Raw genomic sequence first — 27,192 nt, 5'->3', positions numbered from 1 at the left:
GCCCTTGAGTGTGGGAGGAATCTGTGAATATGATGGGATATCACTCCTGTGATTAGGTTATGATGTGTGGACAGTTGACTTTAATGGGAGATTATCCTCAGTGGACCTGACCTAATCAGGTGAGCCCTTAAAAGGACAGGAATGCTTATAAAATAATAAGTTATGGGGATGTAATGTACAGCATGGTGACCATAATTAATTGTACTGCGTTATTTATTTGAAAGTTGCAAAGAGAGTAGATCTTAAAAGTTCTTATCCCAGGCTTCCCTGGTGGCGCAGTGGTTGAGGGTCCGCCTGCCGATGCAAGGGACACGGGTTCGTGCCCGGGTCCGGGAGGATCCCACATGCCGTGGAGCGGCTAGGCCCGTGAGCCATGGCCGCTGGGCCTGCACGTCCGGAGCCTGTGCTCCGCAACGGGAGAGGCCACAACAGTGAGAGGCCCGCGTACCGCAAAAAAAAAAAAGTTCTTATCCCAAGAAAAAAACAATTCTGTACAGTGATGGATGTTAACTGGGCTTATTGTAGTGATCATTTCACAATATATACAAACATCAAATCATTATGTTGTACACCTGAAACTAATATAATGTTATAGGCCAATTACATCTTAATTTTAAAAACAAATTTTCAAAAAATTATAAAGGTGTTTGGGCTCTTCTGGAGGATATTTGAAGTAGGGAAGGATTTGACAGTGAAATTTTTCTGTTCCAGCTCTGAAGATGGAGGACACCACATGGCAAGGAGTGCAGGTGGCCTCTATTTGCTGAAAGTGGCCCCTAGCTGATGGCCAGCAAGGAAATAAAAACCACTATCTTACAACTAAAGGTAACTGAATTCTGCCACAACCATGTGAGCCTGGAAGAGGACCCCAAACTTCAGATGAGAACACAGTCCGGCTGACATCCTAATTTCAGCATTGTGAGAAACTTAAGAGAGCCCAGGCACCTGGTGCTTGGACTTCAGACAGACAGACCTGTGAAATAATTAAGTGTTGTTTTAAGTCACTAAATTTGTGGTAATTGTTATGCAGCAATAGAAAACTAAAAATATCACACACACACAGCCACACCAAGGGGCCAAAGAACAAGACCAAACATATGTCCTGTTTATTCACACTCCTATTAATAAAGACAACAAAAGAAGGATAAGGTTTCAATATTTTATTCAAGTTTTATTTTAAGTGATGTTAATTACAGCATTTGAAGGGGAGGAACTAATTCCACACAAAATGGAAGACCCTAAAATGTACCCATTAAACTGCTAAAAAATAAACTGAGTGGCGAGAATATAACAGAAGTTCAATTTAGATTCTGAGTGTTGTCACCATGTGATTACAGTCACAGAGACTCTTCCCAGCTTGCAGCTGGAGCTCTTAGAAGCTATTTCATACTCTGGTGCAAGGGCAAAAAAACACAACATGAGAAAAAACACAGTTAAGTCCTGAATTATTGGCTTCATCACATCCACCTTCTCCACCCCAAAATGGCACAAAAGAAACAGCTACCACGCCCTGCAGACTACTTTTGGTGTAAAAGAGGTGATGGATTGGGGTGGAAAAAGTCCCTGCCTAAAAAAGTCCCTTTCAGATGAGTTTGTGTACACCATCAAACAGCTTCTCCTCAATCAGGGTAGGAAACCAAGGTTCAATTCTCAGGAAGTCACAATTTCATTCATTTACTCAATACGAATTTACAAATTACAAAGTGCCTGCAAATTATCAACTTCCACTTGCAGCCATTTCTAGGTAAAAAAGAAACCTGACATCTCTAGAGGGGCCAGCAAGCTCCCCCTCAAGTCTACAGCTGAAAGGACCTTTTCTGAAATTGGGTTTCTTCTGTACCTCTGAAAGGGTAACACTCTAAAGCTGAATCATCTTTAACCTGGAAGTCTAACATGATATTTAGCGATACTCGCATCCCAGACATACAACATTAAAAGGTACACTAAATTCTGAAGGTAGCTATGCTGCAAAATAGTTTAAAATTAAACGATTGTACAGTATTCATTTATGCTTGAAACTCCAGTCCTAGACCAAGCTTGTGGCCACCAGCATTGACATTCTTGCCATCCAGCAGAGCTGACAGTGTCAGTTTGATACCTGCAGGGGGAGAAGTCAGGGAGAGGAAGGGAGGAGAGAGGGAGGAAAGAAAAGAGAAGAAAGGTTAGCAAATGGAGGATGGCTGAAGCACACTGGTGACACCACACCAGATTCAGAACCTGTTCCAGCTGAGTGTGATCAGCAGGGGCAAAACCACAGGCCCTTGAATCCCTGTTACTCAGCGCCATCCGACTAATGACTGGGTAGCTGAGGATGAGCTTGTGCAACAATAATGACGACTCCATAGCTCACCCAAATCCACTTTCCTTCATCCTCTCATCATCCCCGCTACAAAATCCATGCAGAAAACTTCTTTAGCAAAAGCCCCTTGAAATGAAACCCCAACCACGAATCAGACTCCACGGTCTTACACTCCCAATCACAGCATGCACACAAATGCAAACACACACACACACACACACACACACACACACACACACACACACGACTAAATGCTATTTTCTCTAGAACAGCTTGATTCTGCCATCATGTAACCTTAGATTTCCAGGGTTCAAAGCCTCAGTCTGACCAAACTAACCCCAAGGGGGTATTATTTCCTGTAGCTGTAACATACTATGGACTGGCCTAGCTAACTGTGCAGAGGAAACCTACAAACCAGTTTCACAATGGGGATGACTTATAGGCTGGTTTTAAGAACCTGCTGGAAATAAGTATCAAGCATTAGGCACACACTGGGAAAAAGAATGGAAGAAAATAACCAAAAATGTAATACATGTTAGCCTTGGCCTTTTTCCTCCTACTTACTACTTCTCCTATTCACCAACCGTTTTATAATGACTCGGCACTCCTTTACAAACAGTCAACTATAAAACTTTATATACACTCATTTACAATGTACTACACAGTCATTTTACAAGCAATAACATAAAGCAGCAAACGAGCACCACATCTTTTTTAAGACAAAGAACTAATTTCACACAACCAACACATACCTGGCTTTAGGGTCTGAGTATATCCTAACCCTATCAGGCTGGAGTTGTTCACTTTAGCCTAGTCAAGGAAAAGATAAGAGAGTGAAAATGTTAAGTACTTCACATTTCTGTCTCCAAACTGAATAAGAGCTTTTTAATCAACCAACTCTGGACTTCAGTATCAAATTCTCTTTTTTCATGACCACTCTGTTTATAGGATTCATTAAATTCAATATGAAATATATCAAATTTAGGAACTAGGTCTCAGAAGGGTAACGCAAAGAAACAACACAATTTTCAAGTAAAAGAAAGTTATTATTTACATTTGATTCCTTACAGTATGTGTGCCCAATTCCATTTATACATAGTAGGTCTGTATTTTTAAGTTATAACAGGTGAGGACACCTTCATTTATGGCCAGAGACATAAAAGACTTTCTTGTATTTATTGGGATAAAGAAAAACAGACCAAATGTCAGATGGGGTTTTAAAGCGTTTTTTTAAACAGCAGAACATTGTTCGCATTTTTTCTTCATGAAAAAGAGAAGCAAAAGTCAAAAAAATTTGGCACTGACAAGCCTGAATTTTTGGAGCAAAACAATAACCTAGACAATCACTTAAATGTCAGCACTTACTGAATGCTGATTAATAAATTAATCAAGAAAGCAGCTGAGTCGATAATAATTTCGCCCTTATTCTTCTGAGTTGTAGGGAAATCTGGGCCTCTCCCTGACCCCTTTCTGGGGAAGTAAGGAGAGGTCAGGAGCAGAGCAAGCTCACGCTGTGAGAACACCTGGCGAAAGCCAGAGCTACCAGGGTGTCTTCCTGCTCACATGCTGTTTTTAGACGCAGCATCTCCCACAGGAGAAAACAGGAAGGTAGGCCTCCAGGCAGTCAGTGCCCCAGCTAGATGTTCCATTTTGCCCATGCCCTCCAAATAATAAGGCCCCTTTTCCTTTGTTTTAAAGTGCCTAACATTAAGGAAGCCAAATTCAGTTCCTATTTCAGGAGACTTAAAATAGGCTGTCTGTAAATTACACAAGTCAGCCCAGAAACCATCCTGCAACATGAGATTTCCTCATTCCACCCCAAAAAGGATACAGCTGGCAGTGCCCTGTGACAACAGAGGTGAGCTCAACAAGATTTAACGCAAAAACTGTGCAGCAACGCAAGGGTCCATTAGCTATGCTACAGGGTCTGCAAGACAAGATGCCAACCACCCAATGCCAGGGCCTGATTTCTTAATATGCAGTACAGGAGCTGGGCAAGAGAATGAAAACTGAGGGGGAAAGGAACATTTAAAACCTTCAGGTTCAAGGTAACCCCCTTTACAGTCTGCAGCATGGACCAGGGACTGGTTAGAGAAGGAGGCTCCACAGCAAGGCAGGCTGGGTCAAACACAAACCCCAGCGCTTACCACCTGCCTGCCCTTGGGCAAGTTACTAAGCTTTCAGTTCCTCATCTGTGAAAACATGGATGGGATAATAAAAAAAAAAAAAAAGCACCTATCTCAAATGGGTTGTATAAGAATTAAATACAGTAAGCCACGTATAATGGTCTCCATACAGTGCCTGGCAGCCATAGTAAATACCATTACTCTGATTGTTTTACTCATTGTGAACCCTTTCACAGTGAGAAAATCTCTAGCCAAAGCATGGAATTCCATCAGTCCAAAAGGATTCCAACCTAAGGGTCAGGGTAAGGTCTCAGAGATACATGATTCCACAGGTACCCACCGAGAAGCAGGCGTCAGGGTCGATCTGGTACTTGGCTGCTATTCCGAAGCGAGTGTTACTGTTTCCTGCTGTCCAGGCCAGATTAACAGCAGTCTCCAACTTCTTATTCACCTTCTGATAAATGGAGCCACCAAACTCTGTCCCGTCGTTTCTGCAAATAAGCACAGCACGGATGCCAAGCAGCCCAGGAAGGCGACCTGAGCTGGGCAGAGCTGACCAAGTCTAACAGAGGACAAGCATGTTGTAAATGGATTCAACTGATCACAAAACAGGCACCAAATTACGGCAAGCCTGATAGGAATGGCACAGACACCAGGGTCAGGAAGGTTCAGAGGAAGGGAAAGGCTATCTCAGCCATCACTGGGAACACCCAGAGGCAGCTCAGTCAACTACTCAGGCTGCATGGAACTTGAAGTTTGCTTCTACATTAATCTTTAAAATAAAAGCAGTAACTAGGGCACTGGGATTCTGGATTCTGAGTAATTTCTTTCTTCTGCTGCTAAGGTTATTACTTTTATAAATGCTCTATTATAAAAATGGAAAGAGAGAACAAAGCCAGAAATGGCAAGAAAGTCTGGGCCACTCATGTTCCTCAGAAGGCAGCTTATAACCCTTAGCACCAGCACCCTTAGCACCCTTAGCTGCATCCACTGCTGAGGGTGCACAGCCAGAACTGACCCAGGCCCTAGGAGGAACAGCAATTACAGGAGAGCTTAACCTATTATTCAGACTTGTTGGCCTATGCATACTATTGGCCCATGCTGCAACATCTATGGTCCTGGTGAGATCTGAAAAGGAGCAACTTGCTACATTACAAAATGTTTCTGTCTTTCAAAAATGGAATGAAACCCAGCAAGCCAAACTCCTTCCTCTCTTCCAAACACACCGTACTGACCGCAGCCTCTGGGAATATCCGCTTCCCCACTCTAACATTTTTAACATAAAAATACAACGTCAGGGGACTTCCCTGGTGGCGCAGTGGTTAAGAATCCACTTGCCAATGCAGGGGACACGGGTTCGAGCCCTGGTCCAGGAAGATCCCACATGCCACGGAGCAACTAAGCCCATGAGCCAGAACTACTGAGCCTGCACTCTAGAGCCCGCGAGCCACAACTACTGAGCCCGTGTGCCACAACTACTGAAGCCCACGTGCCTAGAGCCCATGCTGCACAACAAGAGAAGCCACCGCAATGAGAAGCATGCGCACCGCAACAAAGAGTGGCCCCCGCTCACCGCAACTAGAGAAAGGCAGCATGCAGCAACGAAGATCCAACGCAGCCAAAAATAAACAAATAAAACAAAGAAATTTTAAAAAAAATACAATGTCAAAGTTCTGCCTCATCATTTTGGGTGTCTCCAGTGGAAATAGCACTGGAAACTATTAAGGCAGGTCCCATACGCTTTGGAATCCAGCAAAGAGCTTAGAACTCACTAACCCATGAATAAATTGTTGCTGTTTCATTGCAAACTCTGCTCTTCACTAATATACTCTCCCTAAAGTAGATGCTCATTAAATACATTCTAAATTCTTAAGTTTTCCCTGAAATTCAGCCAGACAGACACTGTGCTTCCAGAAAGTACAGGAAGAGCATAGACACCACCTGATTCACAGAGAATCCTGACTTCTTCAGAAAGTCTTGAGCATGCTACAAAACAGCAGCTTGTCAAAAATAATAGATTTTAACTCAAATGGGGAAATTTCCTTGGGCTTAAATGTGTTTAAACATTAGATTTTTCAATACATTCTAAAACCAGCAACACTGCCTTCCTGTACTGAACTCTTAAAACAACAAAGGAACTCGTTGTAAAAAAAATCATCTAGGGGGCTTCCCTGGTGGCGCAGTGGTTGAGAGTCCGCCTGCCGATGCAGGGGATACAGGTTTGTGTCCCGGTCCGGGAAGATCTCACATGCCGCGGAGCGGCTGGGCCCGTGAGCCATGGCCGCTGAGCCTGCGCGTCCGGAGCCTGTGCTCCGCAACGGGAGAGGCCACAACAGTGAGAGGCCCGCGTACCGCAAAAAAACAAAAACAAACAAACAAAAATCATCTAGGGCTTCCTGGTGGCGCAGTGGTTAAGAATCCACTTGCCGATGCAGGGGACACAGGTTTGAGTCCTGGTCCAGGAAGATCCCACATGCCGCGGAGCAACTAAGCCCATGCACCACAACTACTGAGCCTGTGCTCTAGAGCCCGTGAGCCACAACTACCGGAGCCCACGTGCCACAACTACTGAAGCCCACGCGCCACAACTACTGAAGCCCACGTGCCTAGAGCCCGTGCTCCGCCACAAGAGAAGCCGCTGCAATGAGAAGCCCACGCACCGCAATGAAGAGTAGCCCTTCCTTGCCGCAACTAGAGAAAGCCTGCGCACAGCAACGAAGACCCAACTCAGCCAAAAATTAATTAATTAATTAATTTGTTTTTTAAAAAAAAGCCATCTAGGGCTTCCCTGGTGGCGCAGTGGTTGAGAGTCCGCCTGCCGATGCAGGGAACACGGGTTCGTGCCCCGGTCCAGGAAGATCCCACATGCCGCGGAGTGGCTGGGCCCGTGACCCATGGCTGCTGAGCCTGCACGTCCAGAGCCTGTGCTCCGCAACGGGAGAGGCCACAACAGTGAGAGGCCCGCGTACCGCCAAAACAAAAACAAAAACCAAAACAAAAAAGCCATCTACATGAAGCACACAGAACACCTGTTACACACCTGGGCCTCTGCAAGACCAGGGCAACCCAGATTAGCTGTGTCAGCTGTTTCCATGCCAGTTCCAAAAATAAACCATGTCCACTTATTAAAAATCTTGAAACTCAGGTTAGTAAAACCTAAAAGTCATTGCTCTTCCTGGAACTGGTGCAAGTTCCCAATTCCAAACCAAGGAAGCACTTTCCATGTCAGCCAAAATTTTCAATTAAAAAACACTTCTATGCATGTGATATTTTTCCTATGGCTTTTTTGCATGTTACCTTTTTTAAATTTACGTATCTTTTTTGACCTTTTTCAGTAAACATTTCTATGAATTTTAATACAAAGACTCCTGTAGCCAGGATACAGAACAGTCCCACTACCAAACTCCCCTGTGCCACCCCTTCAAAGTGACACCCTTCCTGTTCCCCTCCCCCAACCACTGGGCTGTCCATCTCCATAGTTTTCTTGTGATTTTTTTAGTTTTAAAAGACTCAAATTTTATTAATTTATTATATTAATGTATTATATTAATTTATTAATTATAAAAATTCCTCAAAAATTTTTATTACGGAAATGTTACTAGACCCAATGTTATTAGACCCAAATACCATTTACTTGTCTGTAAATTTTAAAAGTCACTTTAGTGACCTCTAGTGGAAAGAGAGAAATTTGGTAAATTTGTACCCAACTTGCACCATGCATTAGTTCTTCATGTCTACAGAGATTTCATGGATGAAATCTGTTTCCCTTAAATCTATATCAGCACTCTGCTTCAACCCTCAAGTTTGATTACAAAGGGCTCTCTCTAACCTACCCTGTAATTTCCTCTTCCCTTCATGATACTGTCCAGTTAATAAACTTTTAAATGTTCTGCCATGCAGCGAAGACACTCAGTATTTAACTGAGATAATCAACTCCTAATTTGGCTCCCATGCCTACATTTCATTAAAGCACAGCAAGCTGGTCCTCACGCAGTATACAGAGAAAGAGAGCTACACCTCCCCACCCCCATTTTGTTAACTAAAATGAAAGGCCCTCCAACGTCCATAAAGCTGCAGGGAAGGAACACGCTGTGGACTGACATCATGCCCTTGCCGTAAGTGATCAGCCATTCTGTGTGTACCAGGGACAACATTTACTGTTCACAGAATAGTAAGAAACTACATCACTTCAGGAAACGGGTAGGTGGGAAACAAGAACAATACTAGCAGGCCATTTGGCTCATCTGATTCCAACAAACTCACTTCCCAGTGATTAAAAATTAAGCTTAGAAAAAAATCATGGTAAACAATCCCCCGGCTGCACACACGCACATACACTTACACATTAGTGTGAAGCTGGAACTCATCAGTCTTGTAGCCAACTGCAAAGTTGCTCTGGGTCACTCGAGACTTTGCGGTCTCAAAATTCATCTGGTAGCCAGCCAGCCAGCCCTCGTAACCCAGCACCAGAGCACCCCGGATGGAAGGCCCGGCAATGTCGAAATCCACGTCACAGCCCAGGTTGATATGTTCCCGCTTGTACCCTGTCTTGATTTTAGCATTTTTCTTCCTGGAGGAAAAGAAATTGTATTAAAATCAGAAGCTAACTCATCTTGCAACAAGCATGCCAAGAGACACAAATTTAAAAAAATAATAATCCCCGTTTGAATAGGAGGGTAGGAAGGCAAAGCCAGGGCCCCAGATCTCCCTTAAGCAACTTCTGTGCCACAATGGGCAGAACACAACCTCTCTTCAACTGGAATCCAGAATAATGAAGAAACACCACCATAATGAAGCGAGAACCCAGGCAAGGAAAGCTGGAAAAAGAAGCGCTAAGTAATTTTTACTATCCTCTCCCTGTGCTCAATACAGTGGCCTACACAGGCATTCATTATGCAGAGCACCACCATGTAATTATGAAACAGATGCATCTTTGCTATTTTCCAAGTCTGTGGAAAAGATACATCTGTCATGAAGGCAGCTATCTAAACAGCAGCTTTTAATGAGATGGTCATCTTCTTACTTTGTGGCTCACTTAGTAAAGAAATATATACTAATTCCCTTCTAAGTAAATACAACAGTTAGATAGCTTTTAATTCAGTATATATGAGATCCCAATGAATATATATTTCAGAGAACTGGATAGTGAGGTAGAACCTGGGGCCCTGCAGTCATAGGGGGCCAGGAAGCCCTGGTGGACTGGACAAGATCCCAGGTCTAGTCTGCTGATCCCAGATTTGCGTACACGGCCAGATAGTGCCTCCCTTGACTATTACTCAAGACCCAGCATTTCTCAGGAAAGGCAGGTGACTCATGTCACCTGCAAATATATTATCACAATGACTTTTACCAAAAGTCAGCATTAGAGACAAGATCACATCTATCAAATAAAATTTAGACTATTTTCACCTGATTGTTTCTGTCATTCAACTGCAAAATGGACATCTTCCACAGCGAGAAACATTCTCAGCAGACACCACAGGAGAAACCAGATACGCTTCAAGGTTCAAGGACCACACAGCCCTGTCCAGCCCAGCTTCATTCACACTGAGATTAAAGCTTCATCCCCAGCACCCAAACTGGGGGCCCTAAATACCATTCCCTCCTAAAAGGAACCAGCACTCCTCAGAAAATTGCAGATTACAGGTTGGGGCAGGAAAGGTGCAAAATGAGCTTGAAGCATCTATCAAAGCTATCAAAGACTTTGAGGTTGGGGCAAAAGGACTGGAGAGCTAAGATGAAGAGGCTCCCACAGGGACTTCCCTGGTGGCCCAGCGGTTAAGACTCCATGCTCCCAGTGCAGGGGGCCCAGGTTCGATCCCTGTTCAGGGAACTAGATCCCACATGCCACAACTAAGAGCCTGCATGCCGCAACTAAAAGATCCCGCATGCCGCAACTAAAAGATCCCGCATGCTGCAACTAAGACCCAGCGCAGCCAAAGAAGTAAATATGTAAATATATTAAAAAAAAAAAAAACAGGCTCCCAAGGGCTTCAAATATGAGACAATATAAGCATCAAGAATAATATCAGCAGCGACTGAAGCACATCAAATGTTTAAATCTATGAACTCATAATGACACTCAAGACACACACATTGGTCATCTTTAGAGACTAGAGGATCAATCTGTTATTTTGAAAAGGGTAAATAAGAAAGGAATCAAACATGTATCCCACCTTTCCTATACTAACTATATCTCAAAATAACCAAAGATTTGATAAGTTTCTCTTTATAGAAATATTCCAGCTTAAAAATGAAGAAGGAAAGATAAAGGTGGAATTATCACCAATTCGTAACCCCTTATGAGTAGATCATGAATGGCACTAACATACAAAGAGAAAACCAGGCCTTCTGTGTGCCTCCCTATGGAAGCAGATTTCAGCACCCCCCAAAACGGAATCTAAATGTGATGAAGCCTCTAGACTTAGCAATTCACAGGAAATGTGGGGGACAGGGGAACAAGTTAAACAACACCACAGAACGCAAACAGCAAAATTTACTCTACATATAATTCTAGAAGACAAATGATCTAGTTTTAACAAATAAACTGCAAGGGGAAAAAAAACAGAAGAAGAACCTAAAAACTAAGATTTAGGAGCCATATGAAGCAATTTTTACAATTTTGCACGGACAATTTTTGATTCTCTAAAAAATTTTCATGAAATCATGTAAATTTGAAGAGACTAGGCTTGACAATATTAAGAAATCATGATTAATTTTCACAATGTAATGATACTGTGGCTATGCTTTTTTTAAAAGGAAACTTATTTAAAGATACATATGAAAATATGTACAGATGAAAGTATGTGATATCTGTTATTTACTTCAAAATAATCTGAGGGTGGGAGGGGTTGATTATGGATGTATAAATAAAACATGATTGGCCATGGGTTGATAATTATTAAAGCTGAGTGATGAGAACATGATGAAGGTATAATATGCTTTTCCGTATTCGTTCGCATGTTTGAAATTTTCCATAATAAAAAATTTAAAGATTAAACACTCCAAGTTCCAATGAGTCAGAATTTCAGAGGTCATAGGTGAAAATAAAGTTAACACCCTTCCCTAGTGACAATGAAACTTACAACTTCTGTTCAAGTTGCTTCTGTGCATTTTTGCAAGCTTTGAAGGAAAGGAGTGACAATCAAACTAACTCTCAATAAGAAAAACTTAAAATAAACCTATTTTGGTCTGCCGGCTCTTTAGAGGAAGAAACCTGGGTTACGACCAAGTATCCAGTTGGCACCAAGCAGGGTAGGATGATTGATGAAAAAAACAGCTGCTCAGAGGCTGACATTTAGAAAGAAGGGGAAATCAAGACATGTAGAAATTAGGCATCTTTTAACCACTGGGTTAAATGCTGCTGCTGACACAAAATGTGACACCTGTACCAGGGCCTCTGACCAGTGGTGTGCACAAGCCACACTGGACAGTTACACAGTGCCTCCACATGCCACCCCACTGGATTCTGGCCAGAGGCACCAGGTCCCCAGGGAAAGGGCACTGGTGGGGCAGTGACTAGGTCTCTCTCCAGGCTTGGCTCTAAGGCAGCATTCTATGCCTTTGGAGCTTTTCCTCTTTCAAATATCATTGGGATTTTTTAAAGCTATTTAAATAATGGTGCTAATGTGACAGCACCTGAGAGAGGTATATTCTTAATCTGTGGTTAACAAGCTGGCTTTATCTGTGGTAAGTACTCAGTGTGGGTGCCAGTCCCCTGATGAGGTCTGTCTGCAGCTTCATCCAAATGTGGTATATGCTTACCTCTTTAAAGGAAGCCAGGATACTTTCCCAGGCTGTACCCCTCAGACACTTTGGAAAGTCAGCTTTCATTTCCAATCTCCATCGAGTCATCAAAACTTTCCTCAAATACCCAGTAGCAATGAGTACATCTTGTACCCACAGTCTTAGTTTCTAAACACCATTCTTCAATAAAAGGAACAAAGGCTCCTCAGAGAAATAGCTGATAGCAGGACTAGGGAAGAACAAGTACACTTTCTGAAGAAGTGCTCCAAAAAAATGACAGGGGCTTGTCAAAAGCACACAGGATGTCAACTTGAAGGCTCCCAATGGCCATATCTGGGACAATATGAGTAACAAAATAAAGTAATGGATTACAATCCATAGAATAAAATAAATGTCCAAGAATCCGTACTGATACAGATAACTGATCAAATAAATAAAAGGTGGAGAAGAAAGAGCTCTTCCTTTCAGTAAAATCCCAATTAATAAATGTAGAAGGAATGATGGGAATAGAAATTCACCATTTGGGGGACTTCCCTGGTGGCACAGAGGTTAACAATCCACCTGCCAAGGCAGCGGACACGGGTTTGAGCCCTGGTCCAGGAAGATCCCACATGCCACAGAACAACTAAGTTTGTGCACCACAACTACTGAGCCTGCACTCTAGAGCCCGTGATCCACAACTACGGAGCCCGCATGCCACAACTACTGAAGGCCACGTGCTGCAACTACTGAAGCCCACGCACCTAGAGCCCATGCTCTGCAACAAAAGAAGCCACCTCAATAAGCCCCCTGACTCGTTGCAACTAGAGAAAGCCTGAGTGCAGCAACAAAGACCCAACACGGCCAAAAATAAATAAATAACATATAAAAAAATAAATTGAAAAGAAGAAAGAAATTCACCATTTGCCAAACACAGTTGTTGTAGGCAAGAATCACCAATGGATGCTAATATTTGTGAGTCAAAGTATAAAAATTAGAATATTTGCATGGTCTCAAAGCATCTCCCCACAAGATACTTGTTAATTATAAAGAGAAAAAAAGTAACTTTACAGAGAAATCTGGCAAACGCCACTTTAATCAAGTGACCAAAGTAACGTCACCAGTAATGAGGCGCATTGATATATACCCCCTGATGTCATGCACCAAGATGGACAGAACACAACATCCTATCTACAGCTATCAAAAATAAATAACCTGAAAAATAAATAAATAAATAAATAGCCTGAGTTTAACCATGAGAAAACATCAGACAAATCCAAATCAAGGATTCTACAAAATAATCGGCCAATCATCTTTGAAAGTGTCAGAGTCATGAAAAATAAAGACTTAAAGGTGGTTGAGATGGTAAATTTTATGTGTATTTTACCACAAATTTTATTTTTGGCCACACCACACAGCATGCAGGATCTTCCCCGACCAGGGATTGAACCTGTGCCCCCTGCACTGGGAGCGTGCAGTTTTAACCACTGGACTGACTGCCAGGGAAGTCCCCACAATTTTTAAAAACTAAAAAAACTATGAAATGAAATTCAATACATGCCCTTGGCCTTGTCATCAGTGTGCAAAACAACCTTCCCAGGCCTAGGAGACCCACTGCTCTGAATGGAAAAAAACAAGAGAGTGTTCTAGAAGAAACTGATTCCCTCTAGCCACTTTGAAAAGCACCAGGAGCTGAGGCAGATCAACATGCCCTCTTGCCTCCTGATGTGCCCAATAACCAGCAAGCCTAATCTATCTGTGACTGGAGGGCCTAAAGCAGGAAAGTGCAGTCTCAGGAGCCACCTTGCAATTAAGCCCACATACTCTCAGTGTCCCTAAGTAAGAAGCTAGGGAAGAGGCCCTCCAGCATGAAAAATGGGGCTGGCAACAGTGACCAACAGCCCTTGCTTCCAAACACTGCCTGCTGCCCTAGAGCCTTGGCCACTTACATTGTGAGCCGCCTCACCCACGTGGAATGGAGCATTACTGGACCAGAAATCCTGCAGCCTCCACAGCTGAGGCCAGGAGAACAATAACAAACAGCACAGAATGAATCTTAAATCTTACTATGAAACACCACTAAAGGTCCTTATGGAGAAAACAGATGATATTCTTACCCAGTGTTTGGTGAGAAGGATGAATCGAAGGTCAGCTTCAGGCCATGTGCAAGCTGAACAGAAAAGAAATTCACCAACAGGTTTAGTCACAAGACAGGCAGCCGATGTCACTTAATAAAACTGTGTCTTTTCACAAGTGACCATTACCTGATCTTCCACGGTAATCTCCGTGCCTAGTGTGTTGTCAGTGTTCCATTTCTCCGTAAACGTCAGACCATATTCGGTCCATCTGTACTTGGTTTCCAGACTACCCGTCACTTTGGTGGTCTCGGTGTTGGCTGAACCTGAGCTTGTAAATTCCTTTAAAGAAGAGAGTCACAGCCTGCATGCCAGCACTTCATTCTGCACTGCTCCACCCCTAAATGCACTGTACTTTCCTTTATGCAAGAGGTGAGACCCTGAATGTGTGGGTGCAAAAGCTCATTCTATAATTCAGTTAGATATTTGAAGTACAGATGGAGGCTGCTAATTAAAGGAATCTTTCAGGGAATTCTTTATCAGGAGAAAGATTCCTTCCTCCCCTGTAACTCTTTAGTCTGGACAGGAAGGCAATTCTCCTTCTGTCCTACCTCCAGGCTCATACAGAGAAAAAGCTTTGAGCTAAAGCTGACATTGCAGTAATTCTACCCAAAACTTCCTCCTTCCAACAATTCACAATCTAAAAGGGATTACTAAGATTTGGGGGTTTTTTCCAATAATTATGTGGTATGGAACACAGGTCAATTTTGAAATAAGAAACATGAGGAAAAATAAAATTGAGGCCTGCCCCATATTCCTATGAGTATTAACAGCTGCTTAACTGGGGACCTAGTCACATGGTTCCCCTGGACCACCCATGCCACAGAGGATGCAATGAATGTGACAACCACAAGCTGCCACAATCAGAAAAGTCCCTTTGTTTGCCACCCAGACGGAAGTTATTGATTATTTATTGATCTACAATAAATATCCATGCTCCATAGAGGCAGACAACTTACCAGTCCATTCTCAGATTTTGTTTTCAAATCAAGTTTTATTAAGCCAAACCCTAAAGAAAGAACATGGTAACTGTTAATAGGTTAAATAACTAACTCAAGAGCAGCATCTCTGCCTCCCTTAGGTTGTTTAAAAATGAGATGAGTGCAGAGGGCACCGGTCTCCACTGCTGCCTGCCTCTCTGTGTGTGGAGCCCGGCTGCCATGGAACAGTGGCAGGCAGAACAGACACAGGCCCCACCTGCACTCCCAGTGGAGTCTGAGAAAAGGGTGCATGACAGCGTGAGCACATGCCTAAGACGAGCTCCAAATTTAGAAGCCGCGCTCCACTGCAGCAGCATCCACAGACCTGCTCCCGCCTAGGAGAAGAAACAAGAATGTCCACTTGTCTGCAGCAATTCACAAGCCTACCCGTACTGGGTGCACAACCAAAACTGCTTCACTAGCCATAGAAGGCTTATCTTTTTTCCCTGACATGAAGTTTCTGACAGCTGACTGACCCAAGTCTCTCAAACTGTAATGGGTAAAATACCAAACATGCCAACCCAGTTTCTGAGCTGAAAGGCCACTCCATGCAACACTCACCATAGCCCTTGGTAAAGACATCCCTGGCAGATTTGCCAAGATCAGCATACGTGGGAGGCACAGCCATCTTCTGCTATAATAAAAGAACCACCAGAATAAACACATCAGTAAGTTTTCCACCAATAAAAATCATCAGCACTGAGTTCCACATACCTTATTCCCCCAGGTGTGGACAAAGAAGACTGTGCTATCTCCTGCCTCTTTCTGTGGCCAGAGCTTGAAACACCCAGTAAGTTTTTATTGACAGCAGACCAGCCTGACTTTGGACCTCTTCTCCTAGGCATCCCCAGGACTGAGCACAGGCCCAGAATATGGTAGGAGTCAGTCAATATTTTCTAAATGAATTCATTGGCAAAGACACAGTCCCATAAGCCAGCTACTTTACTGAACTGCAGGACTCTTGCCAATAAAACATATCTTCTGACAAAATATCAACTGCTAGGACATTAAATACATGGCAACGTATTTTCTATACAGTTCTGATTTCATTCATTCAACAAATATTTATGGAGTACCTACTATGTGTCAGAATGGACCCAACTTTTCACAAAACCTTTGCTACGGGAACCCACTTTTAGAGTATCATATTCCTCATAGAGAAAACAGTAAAACCTACCTACCTAACTAGGCAATTCTTCACATGGAAGGAAATGCAACCACATCCCCCCCAAATTTAATTCAAATAAACATCTATTGAGCTTCAATGTGACTTGACTTTTAAAACCAACTATCAAAGTACTACTTGGGATTGATGCACATCACTAAGTCAGTCAACAAGCATTTATTAAACACCTCGCTGTTCAAGGAAGGCAAGAACTTCAAATAGTCCTTGCCCTAAGGACCACACTGCGCTGCTGGGAGGCTCTGCACTGATATATTATGTACACAGAATTAAAACCCTAATCCAGATGGCACACACTCTGTGCTCCACCCAGGAGGAGAGGGGAATGCGAGAAAGCACCATCTCCTGCAACTTCTCCATCTTCAAAATTGTTAGCCTCAGCCAGAAATTCAATTAACCCAAGGATGGCTCCATCCATTTTAAATACAGCATACCTAAATTACCAAACTGCATACACCTCACCTAAAGTCACATATAAATGTATTCACACAAATTAACACCCACATGGCATATTCCTGGTTAAATGGGAACCCAATGAAAAGTGGTGCAAGTGATCTCAGGGGAACAATATCACACACAACTGGAAGTTGCATCCTGACCAAAGCCTCAACTTCAAAGACATTGCAGGGAGCCCAAAAAACCAATGAGTATAATGTTAAAAAACTATAAACTTGCACAATTTTAAATTATAAAACTGTGGTCCTGGTCCTATTTTACTTTTTTCAGAGGTTTTGCTAATTCTGTCCCAGCTCCCTTCTGTGTCAGAGCAGAGAGGAGCAGCCCAGTAAGCTGTTTACGCGCTCCTATTTTTGTTGCTGTTGTTATTGTATTTCTCACACATGATCGGGCCAGAACCATGGGCAACTCAGTCCCCATTAGGATCAGGGCATAAAGAACACGGTGGAAGACCCATTTCAGGCTGCTCCCACTGGCTCTTTCTCTCTCCCCTCTCCCCTTCCACCCCAAATGAACCCCATAGGCACACCCACCCCAGGGACAAACCAGGAAACCATCCACCAGGTCCTCCAGAAACACTCTCTGCCTTAGGCACACGCCCCAGCCACAGATGGGCCTGGGCCCCTCCCAGGAGAAGCAATGAAACAACCCTGGACTGAAGGCTGAGGTAACAGAGCCCCAAGGAAACATGCAAAACATCTCAGCAAAGGGCCCAGAACATTCTCCACACACACACCGATTGCTAACAGTTATCAGTGGACAGAACACCCCTCTTCAGTGCTGTCTCCTTCCCAGCTGGGCTACAAACTCAGCGCAAGCCGGGTGACAGGGAGAGCAGTCCAGTGGCAATATCTCCGGGTCAGCTAAGACCTCCTGTACCTCAGAGGTCAGGGCCTTCCCGAGTACCCTCCCCTGGCTCCAGGACCTGCCTCACCACACGTGGCGCACGTGGCTTTCACGTCTGGACTGGTCCATCCCTCAGGAAAAAGTCAGAACACTCATCATTTAATGCTCCCCAAATGCCCCCGCTTATCCCTAATCCCCAAAACTGAAAAGCAAAGCCAACTGTCAAAACACACTCCACCCACAGCAAAAATCACCCTAAAGCGGCCACTGAGGAGATTACCATGCAAGGACAGGAGAGGTGGGATGGCAGAGGGAGCTCACATAAGGCCAGGCTCTCCTTGCATCCCCAGCGCAGCAGCGGGCAGGGAAGATGCACAGGAGCCACGAGCTGAGTGGAGCCAAACCCACTCCTGGCCCTGAGGTAACACCCACCAAGGGGGGCAAGACGCTGACTCCCCTGCACCAAAGGCTGTGTGGCTGTAGCTTCCCCTTTTGCTTATCATGGAGTCTTCCTCTTTCCCCACCTCTCGTCTCCTGCTACACTTATCTGACAGGACTGAAGCAGCTCTGCCTCTCTGAGAAGCCCAGCTTTCCTACAGCTGCAAACAGCACCCAGCACAGTTCTCAGCATCTGCTTCAAAAACAATTTTAATGTAAAAACAATGACTGCCATCCACACTTTCTCAGAACAGGACTAGATGGGGAGAGAATTCAGCATTCTGCTTTCTCACTTAACACCCTGCCTGCACTGACCTGGAGACTGAACCCTGGTCCTGGCCCCTCCCGCCACCTCAATCAGCTCCAAATCACTCCCCATCTGTCTCTGCAGCATCCACCCCACGTGTCTTCAGAAAAGGGAACCCTCATACGCTGTTGGTGAGAATATAAACTGGTATAGCCACTACGGAAAACAGCATGGAGATTCCTCAAAAAATTAAGACTAGAACTATCATATGAGCCAGCAGTTGCACTTCTGGGTATTTATCTAAAGAATATGAAAACACTAATTCGCAAAGACATGTGAACTCCTATGCTCGTCACAGCATTATTTACAATAGCCAAAAAATGGAAAAAACCTAAGAGACCACCAACAAATGAATGGATAATGAATGGATAATGGATAATACTGGATACTGCGCACGCGCGCGCACACTCACACACACACACACACACACACACACACACACACACACACAGGAACACTACTCAGCCATTAAAAAAAAAAGATGAAATCTGGCCATTTGTGACAACACGGATGGACCTTGAGGGTATTATGCTAAATGAAATAAATCAGATGGAGAAGACAAATTCCCTGTGATTTCACTCAAATATGGAATATAAATAAACAAAAAACAAAATAAATGAACAAACCAAAACAAACACATAGATACGGAGAACAGAGCAGTGGTTACCAGAAAGGAAAAGGAGGGGAGAGGGTGGGAATGGGTAAAGGGATTGATATCGTGATGGATGGAAACTAAATTTTTGGTGGTGAGCACACTGTAGTGCACACAAAAGTAGAAATATAAGGTTGCATACATGAAACACAATGTTATAAACCAACGTTACCTCAATAAAAAAGAGAAAAAAAAGAAGAAACTCAGCTTCTAAAGGCTGAGCATGAAGCAGGGTGTTCTGACAGCACTGTCTGTTTAATAAGTATACGCCCAGTAAGCATCAAAGCATTTTTACAGTAGGAAAAAAAAGGAAACAGTATCTGACAATAGGGACTAAGTAAATGACAATGTAACCAGTAGGCAGGAGCTCCCTCTACAGGGAAACTGCGGCATCACCAGGGATGGGGGGGAGACGCACAAGTAGCATGCCCCACCGCCACAATGGCCTAAGGAGAGCTGAACTCAAGCTGAGACCACCCAAGCGCCTTCAGAAGAGAGTACTGCCACTTCTGACATCAGAACCAAGCAGACTTTATTAAAAGGGCCTCAGAGAGCCACATTAGAAAGTCTGACACATCTGTGTTTGGGCAGCTCACTCAACCAATGGATTCTCAAAAATGTAAATGACAATATCTACTGTTGCATTGGAAAATGATCACTCCCATTCTCCCCAAGTAGGAATACTATGTACAGTACAGCCCCTGAGGAGCCCATTGGTGGGCAGTGCCTAAGTGAACACACAGTAACTCTAGCGGCAATTCTACTGCTAGGAACACACTCACAGTGGCACCCAAGGCACCCAAAGATGTATACAGGAGGATGCTGACTGAAGGGTTATTTTTAACACAAAACCCAGAAGCAACCTAAATGTCCACCAGTAAGGAAACAAATGAATAAAAATTAAGGTGCTTGCAAACTAAGGAATACCATGTGGTAATCAAAAAGAATGAGGTGGATTTCTACGTGGTGGCATAGAAAGCTACCTATGATAATAGTTCAATGAAAAGAGCAAGCCACAGAAAATGTATAATTCCATGTGATTGGAGGAAAACCACTTTACATATGCATCTTTATATATTCCACATTTGTGAATGGATGGAAAAGCATGTGAAAGGGAAGGACATGAGCTAACCTGTAAACTGTGGCTGCCTTGGAGCTGCTTCTAGAAAGGAAAGGGGGTTTAGGAAAGGAGTGAAGTTAAAATAGGATTTTCTTTTTTTTTTTTTTTCTTTCAGTACGCGGGCCTCTCACTGTTGTGGCCTCTCCCATTGCGGGGCACAGGCTCCAGACGCGCAGGCTCAGCGGCCATGGCTCACGGGCCCAGCCGCTCCGCGGCACGTGGGATCTTCCCGGACCAGGGCACGAACCCGTGTCCCCTGCATCGGCAGGCGGACTCTCAACCACTGCGCCACCAGGGAAGCCCCTGGATTTTCATTTTTGATTCTACTTAATCACTTAAGTTGTTTGTGTACTTGATAATTTTTTTTTAAACTAAGGACAGAAAATTTTAAAACCTAATGAATGTGTTCAAAATTAAGCCACGCTGCATTCATGATGCCACAAGTCACATTCCAAAAGGCTATTGCAGCAGAGGTGCCAGAAGGGAAAACCATCAAAGTGTCTATACTGGTTCCAAGAACAGATTCAAATCACACCGAGGTGGCAGGGTTAACAGGTAAGGCCTGGGGTGGGCGGGGGGCACGTTCTACCCTCAGGTGACCACTGATGGCTTTGGCCACCCTGCCCAGAAGGTAGGAGCAGGGCAGACCTCCCTAACTTCAGCGTGCATGAGAGTCACCTGAGGCACGTTTTCAAAAGCCTCCTTCCTCCCTCTCAGTCTTTCACTGCCTATCGCACAGGCAGGGCAGCCCTCAGATGCCACTGAGAAGAGTGGGCTGGCTCCCCGCACCAAGCACCCCCCAGAACCCCCACTTTGAAGCATGTTCTTTTCTCTGCAGAAGCTCCCTCAGAAGGATCCAGGCAGGGGAGCCTTGGTGCTCTCAGAAAGCCAACAACCATTGCAATGGCTGATACAGAGAGCAGGGTGGCCATGGGTCCAAACGGCTGAGTCAGGAACAGTGGAGAGGAAAAGTTTTCTGAACACAGGCAACACCCAGTGGGTCAACAGACAACATTTTTAATGGCAAGGGTATAACTGGGCTAGGACCTAAACACCAAGAGCCACCCTGCCATGGCATTTCTCCACCCATCCGAGTACCCAGGTGGCAGGGCACAGTGACGAATGGAAGGGGCTATGAGCCTGGCAGACGTTCTAGCTGTGTGACTTTGGACAAGCCACTTATACTCCTAGGGTCTCATTTTGCTCATCTATAAAATGGGGCTAACAATAGTGCCTTGCTACCACTGTTGCTGCAAGGATTAAGTAAGGAAAATAGAGCATGCAGAAATGTCTGACACACAGTGAGTACTCAATAAATGGTAGTGTAACCACAATCCATTAATCTGGAGATTTTCTGTTTGCCCCTCCAGATCCACCTTCCTCCTCCGTCCTGCTCTGTGCCCCAAGAGCTGATCATTATGGACTGTTTTCAGTGAGCTATGGGTTGGGCTCAGCAAATAGGGGGCACCAGCAGAAGATGGGAGAGTGCAATTGGGGTATTCATCCCCCAGGCTGCCTCCCTGTTGGTCCTCAGGTGGGCAGTGACTTTCCTCTACCCAACGCCACAGCTCCTGCCAAAGGACCCCCTCCTGTTCTAAAGGACCAAGGGGCCCACACCCCTTGTCAGGTCCCCCACACTCTGCCCATACCTTTGTAGATGATCCTTTCATCACGCTTTCTTTAATTAACCCATGGGAGTGTACATCTGACTCCTGCAAGGACCCCAACCAACACAGCAATCATCGCCTTCACCATCACCATCCCGGGTTCCCCTTAGGAAGGGAGAACTGTAGGAAAGCCTTTGGCTCTGCTATTTCTAACACCATTCTAGGTAGTCTGTCAGGGCAGAACTGGGCCAGCCTATAAGAGGGGCATCAGACCAGCCAGGGATTAGAGCAAAAGCAACTACTCCTAACTCTGGGGACCAGGAAAAGCAACTTCGCGCGCAGGAGGCCAGAGCTGCTCTGAAAGCCAGTATGTGAGGCCAACGCCATCAGGAGCCTCCCTACACCCCTACCCCACACTTTCTCACCAGAAGTGGCAGCCCAGGAGAAGGGCCCTGGTTGAATCTCCAGGATGCTGGCAAAGCCAATGCCCGGGCTCAATAAGTGGCAGTGGAACCACAATCCATTATTCTGGACATTCTTTGTTTGCCCCTCCAGATCCACTCCAGACTCTGGTAGGTCTGTCCTCTCAGTGCATCCACCCCCCTCCATGAATGTCTCACACAGGGCAGCTGGGCTTTCCAGGTATTGCTTCTATTTTAAAACACCCTGGGAGGTGGGCCACCACCGGCACAGCCTTCCACAAGCCTCAAGAGAATGCAGCTGACTTGGGGACACCCTGCCTGCCCACCCATCAAGAGGAGAAGACCGGGGCTGGCAGGCAGCACGCCAAGGTCTGGATCCCAGGTGCACCTAGGGCTCCTGCTCGCTGCCTGGCTTGATCCAGTGGAGATAAAATAGACGGTGCCTGGGCAGGTAGACTCGGGAGTCCAGCAGACCTGAGTTCCAATCCTACTCCACCACTCTCTTGTTATGAGATCTTGGGCAAGTCACAACCTATCTGCCCCTCATTTTTCTTCAGTTCCAGTACAGGAAAAGAGTCCCTGACTCAGCACCATTCTGAGGACTGAATGAGATTGCTAGTACAAAGCACTTAGTACAGTGGCTGGTACCCAGTAAACATGTAACAAACACAGCGAGAGCTTATTACAGATTTTCATTTTATATATTTCTTATCATAATTATAGCTGCCGTGCAGGTTGCCGAAAGGTCACCCTGAACCACAGGGTCCAGAGTTCTCCCCAACCATAATGAGGTATTGTTTAGCTGAATATTGTCCAGCCAGGTCCTGGAAGAATGCCTCCTACCTCATCCCACGGAAAACTGACCCTTCTCCTGATAAACACCCTGTGCCACTGTCCTCGCAACAAACAGGGTAACTCCATTGACTGCTGTCCACTGACAGCTAGACTATACCCAGCCATGCACATGCTCCCTCTGATCAGTGTAAAAGGGTAACAGTGCCGCTCTGAATAGCAAGTTCTACCTTTCAAAAGGCACTCAAATCTATTAGCTCCTCACAGTGGCCCCTTGGAGTGGCAACTGCAGTGTAAAAGCATCGGCACTGGAGCTAGCCAGTCCAGGCCCTGAATCCCAACCCCGTTCCTGCTGAGCTGTGTGACCTTGGGATGGTTACCTCACCACTCTGTGCTCAAGTCTCCTGACCCGTGAAATGGAAACGACAGTACCTCTCTCCCAGGGCTTGGAGGACAGTGGATTCAACGTCATAATACATACGTCAACCAGCCAGGAGAGTGCTGGGCAGGCCCTCAATAAAGAATGACTGTAATGATGACGATCACAGTTAGAGTGGAGAAACTGAGGAACAAGAAAGTAACTTGGCCTGTAACTAGACCCTATGGCTCATGTCAGAGCTGTGTTATATGAGCTCAATCTGCTCTCCTGGACTCTTTCCAGCAGAGTTCTGGGTAAAGGGCTAAGATTCTCACTTACCCTCACCCCTCTGAGAGCAGGCAGTGAAATGGAGGATTGTGCCCAGGCCCAGCTGATCACCTGATCACCTTTCCTCAGTGGCAACCAGAGGGGAGCCCCTGAGCACCCTGGGGGGCTGCCTGCAGGCTTGGGCTGGCTCTCAGCCATACATGCCTCTCTCTTACCAAAGATGTCACACTTTGAGAAATCCCATCAAGGGCAAAATGGATTTTGGGAGCACCTTACCAGTAAAAGTGGCGGTGAATGTTCCCCATGACCACCATCTTGGAGGTGGTTGTCGACGTGTGCCTACTGTCCAGTGGGGCCAGAGGCCCAAAGGCAAATCCTCACTATATGGTCCCCCTGAGCCCCTCTGTTTGTCTACAAACAGCCCCTGCCTATAGAATAGCAGAAATAAACTAATTGACTGAGAGCAGCCCCCCATACCCAGGCTCAAGCACTTTATTCAGGACAACTCCAGTAGAAGCCATTGACCCCCTCACCATCTGAGAGGGAAGAGGCACCAGGCCCAAGGGTTTTAGGAGAATCCCCTTCACCAGTGTCACCCCCAGCCCTGCAAGCCCAGAAACACCAGTTCAACAAGTTTCCCAAAGGACTTGGAAAGTCACAGAATGAGGATAACATGTTCAAAGCAATTATTTCAAATTAGGCAACAGTTCTGCCTATCACTGTTCTAGGGCTGTACACACCCTTGTAGCCCTTTATTTATTTGTGACTCTCTGCTAGGCAAGGCTATTTTCTGAAAGTGAATGAGACGTGTGTCCCTCAAAAAGGATGTCCAAGATCAAGGGACTATGGTCTGGGCCTGCAGCCACTACATATACGCATTCAATAATCCCACAAATACTTAATGAGCACCTACTATAAGCCACATGCTGGAATGGTGAAAACTATCCTTCTGTCAGCAAGAGTGCATTCACCCCCACAGACCCTTCTCAAGTACCTAGTATTGCCAGGTGGCACCACCCCACGCACTGAAAACAAAGTTGTATAAGGCTTAAGCCTGACCCTGTAGGAACTCAGTCCAGAGCTGGGGTGGAAAGAAGGCAGACCCTGGGCAGTCTGCCCTGCCCTTGCCTACAGCACATTAGGCAAAGGAGGTATTCATTTCCCTATCTCCTCTGGAGAGGGGAGGCTGGTCCAGGGGCTGGGGGCCTCAGGTGGAACAGGCCTAGGCTTAGCCCAGGTCTGAACCCACATTCAACTTTCTGCTCCAGCCTGATCCTGTCTGTAAACTTAAAGGTTTTTTAAATTACCCTGAAAGTTACTCAATGCCTGGCACACAAATGCCTAATAATAATGTTTAAAATAACAGAGACCACCTTTATTGAACCCTTTGCAGAGCACCACGTGGAGCAAAATAGTCTGCAGGGGATGGGCTAGATCCTCCCCTAAAAGCCTCAAGGGTAAGTGTCAAGGTTTCTGCCCAGACCTTCTCCCTACCAGGCACTGTTCTGAATGTTTGAAGTTCATCAACTCATTTTATTCTTCCCAAAAACCCGAAGAAGAAGAGGTATGATTGCTCCCGTTCTACAGATGAAAAAACAGAGGCTTAGTATCTTCCCGGCTGTGTGACCTTGGACAAATCACTAATGCTGCGTGCCTCAAGTCCAAAGGGCTCGGAAGCAGTTTCGTGAAGGCACCGCTGCATTTGATGAATGAATGAGCAACCGAATCAGGCAGGAATCCCTCCTAAGGCCAAGAAGGCCACATCACTACCCGCGGGACCTCTTTTTCTAAGGCCTAACCTTCTGCCCAGCCCCCAGCTCCGGCCCTGGTCCCTGCGGCCTAAGTCGACTGTCAGCCTCCCATTCCGCCCGGAAGGTGCTGGCAGGCGCAGACAGTGCCGGGAGCCAGCTTCTCCGGGCGTGGACCCGACAGGGCGTGCAGGGCCGGGGGCGCGGGACCCCGGTCGTCACATGAGCTCATCCCCGAGGCGACAGCGTGGCCCGCACAGGTCCGTGAGCCCAGCCCGGCGAGCTTAGGTGGCGGGCGGGTCCCTGCCCGACCCGCGCTGGCGGGATCGAGGGCCAGAGGTCGCCTCCAAGGAAGGTCACCTAGACCTAAGGCGGGCCGGGCCTCCACGCGGCGGCCCGTGCCCTTCCGCCCAAAGGTCCCCGCGGGCTTTTGGTCCCCAGCCGCAGGCGCCTCCGGATGTCCGGCCACCCGCTCCCCCGCCCGGGCCTGCTCGCCGCCCGCCCGCCCCGCGCGGCCTGCTCTGCCAGCCGCTGACCCGCCAGGCCCTGGCGGGCCGCTCCCGTTCCCTGCCCCGGCCCGGCTCTGGGCCCCTCGCCCTCACCCGCTCCCCGTCCCGTCTCCTCCCCCAACTCCCCACGGGCCGGCCCGCGACTCGGGGCGCAGTCAGAGGCCTGGCCCCTCTCCGCTGCGCCTACCTCAGAAGCGGTAGCAGTGGGCTCAGCGGCGGCTACAGCGGGGGCTGCAGCGTGAGGAACAGAGCCAGCGGCGGGGCCGAGGGCGGGGCGGCACAGACGGCGGCGGCGCAGACCCGCCCCGACCCAGCGAGGCCGGCTCCGCGAGCTCCGCCCCCTGGGCCCTCCCGGGACACCGCCCGGGCCCCGACCGGGTTCGCTTCCAGCGCCTGATCCGCGCGCGGACTTTCGGGGCCCTTCGGTACCCGCGGCGGACGCGTGTACCCACGGGCGAGTGCGGACACGCGTGATTGCCTGCGTGCGCCCGGGCACTGGGCGGCGGGACAGCGTGGGGCTGACGTGTGCAAAGTTGTGTGCGTGCGCAGGGACAGGCGTGTCGCCGCCCGCGCGGGCCGACCTTGCTGGAGGTCCCTCCAGGTTGAAGCATTCGGGGAGGGAGGGGTCGTCCGGTTAGCTGAGCAGTGGCCGAGGTGCCCTGCGCTAACAGAAGACACGCGGGGACCTGGGCCTCCTGCTCGGCCTCGGAGCTGGGAGACAACACCCCTCCCCCGGGAGTTGATGTGGCGGGTGGCTGGACCAAGGACTGGCCTGGGTGGACGAGGTGACCCCCGGGTCCTCCCCAGCAAAACCTGCTCAGGGTGTTAAATCAGACTCCGAGCCCCTGAGGGCAGTCACAGACTCGGCGAGGGGAATGGGCGCCCGAGGCGGCGCGGATACAGAGTAGCGCCCACGAATGCTGCTCCTTGGCCCTCGGCCCTCGGCTCCCGGCTCCAGACACAATGTTTCCGGCGCCTCCGACCCTCCGTCTTGCAGCTCCAGGCTCGCAAATCCCTGCAGGGGCCTGGAACGGAACGCGCCGAGAAAACCCCTCAGGATGAGTAGACAGTTTACCCCTATAGCGAAGCTGCTAGCAGCCATTTTCGGAGCATTTGAGAAGTGAGAAAAGTAAATTGCCTCTTGCAAGAACGTCCTCTGCTGGGTCCTATGGCGCGCGGACCAGCCTAGGGCCCTTCGGGA

General features: G+C 46.7%; 1 protein-coding gene across 5 annotated transcripts; it reads right to left on the bottom strand.

Annotated features, from left to right (window-relative positions):
* Positions 1–1,174: 1,174 nt before the first annotated feature.
* On the bottom strand, positions 1,175–26,379 carry VDAC1 (voltage dependent anion channel 1). 5 transcript variants are annotated; one of them, XM_033409895.2, is made up of 9 exons: positions 26,179–26,379; positions 15,827–15,896; positions 15,245–15,294; positions 14,415–14,567; positions 14,268–14,320; positions 8,768–8,995; positions 4,766–4,916; positions 3,052–3,109; positions 1,175–2,098 (listed from the first exon to the last, which is right to left on the bottom strand). In XM_033409895.2, the coding sequence occupies exons 2-9, from the start codon at positions 15,891–15,893 to the stop codon at positions 2,007–2,009; spliced, it is 852 nt and encodes a 283-aa protein (XP_033265786.1). In that variant the 5' UTR covers positions 15,894–15,896; positions 26,179–26,379; the 3' UTR covers positions 1,175–2,006. The 5 variants fall into 5 exon arrangements, with proteins under 5 accessions (XP_033265786.1, XP_004282173.1, XP_033265785.1 ...); XM_004282125.4 differs by having other exon boundaries at positions 15,827–15,899; positions 26,179–26,378; XM_033409894.2 differs by lacking the exon at positions 26,179–26,379 and adding an exon at positions 15,980–16,133 and having other exon boundaries at positions 15,827–15,899.
* Between the last annotated feature and the right edge of the window lie 813 nt (positions 26,380–27,192).

The sequence above is a fragment of the Orcinus orca genome, chromosome 3 (assembly GCF_937001465.1).
Source record: "Orcinus orca chromosome 3, mOrcOrc1.1, whole genome shotgun sequence".
Classification (NCBI taxonomy): Eukaryota; Metazoa; Chordata; class Mammalia; order Artiodactyla; family Delphinidae; genus Orcinus; species Orcinus orca.
Note: the sequence above shows the minus strand (reverse complement) of the source record. Positions and strands in the feature narration are given on the sequence as shown.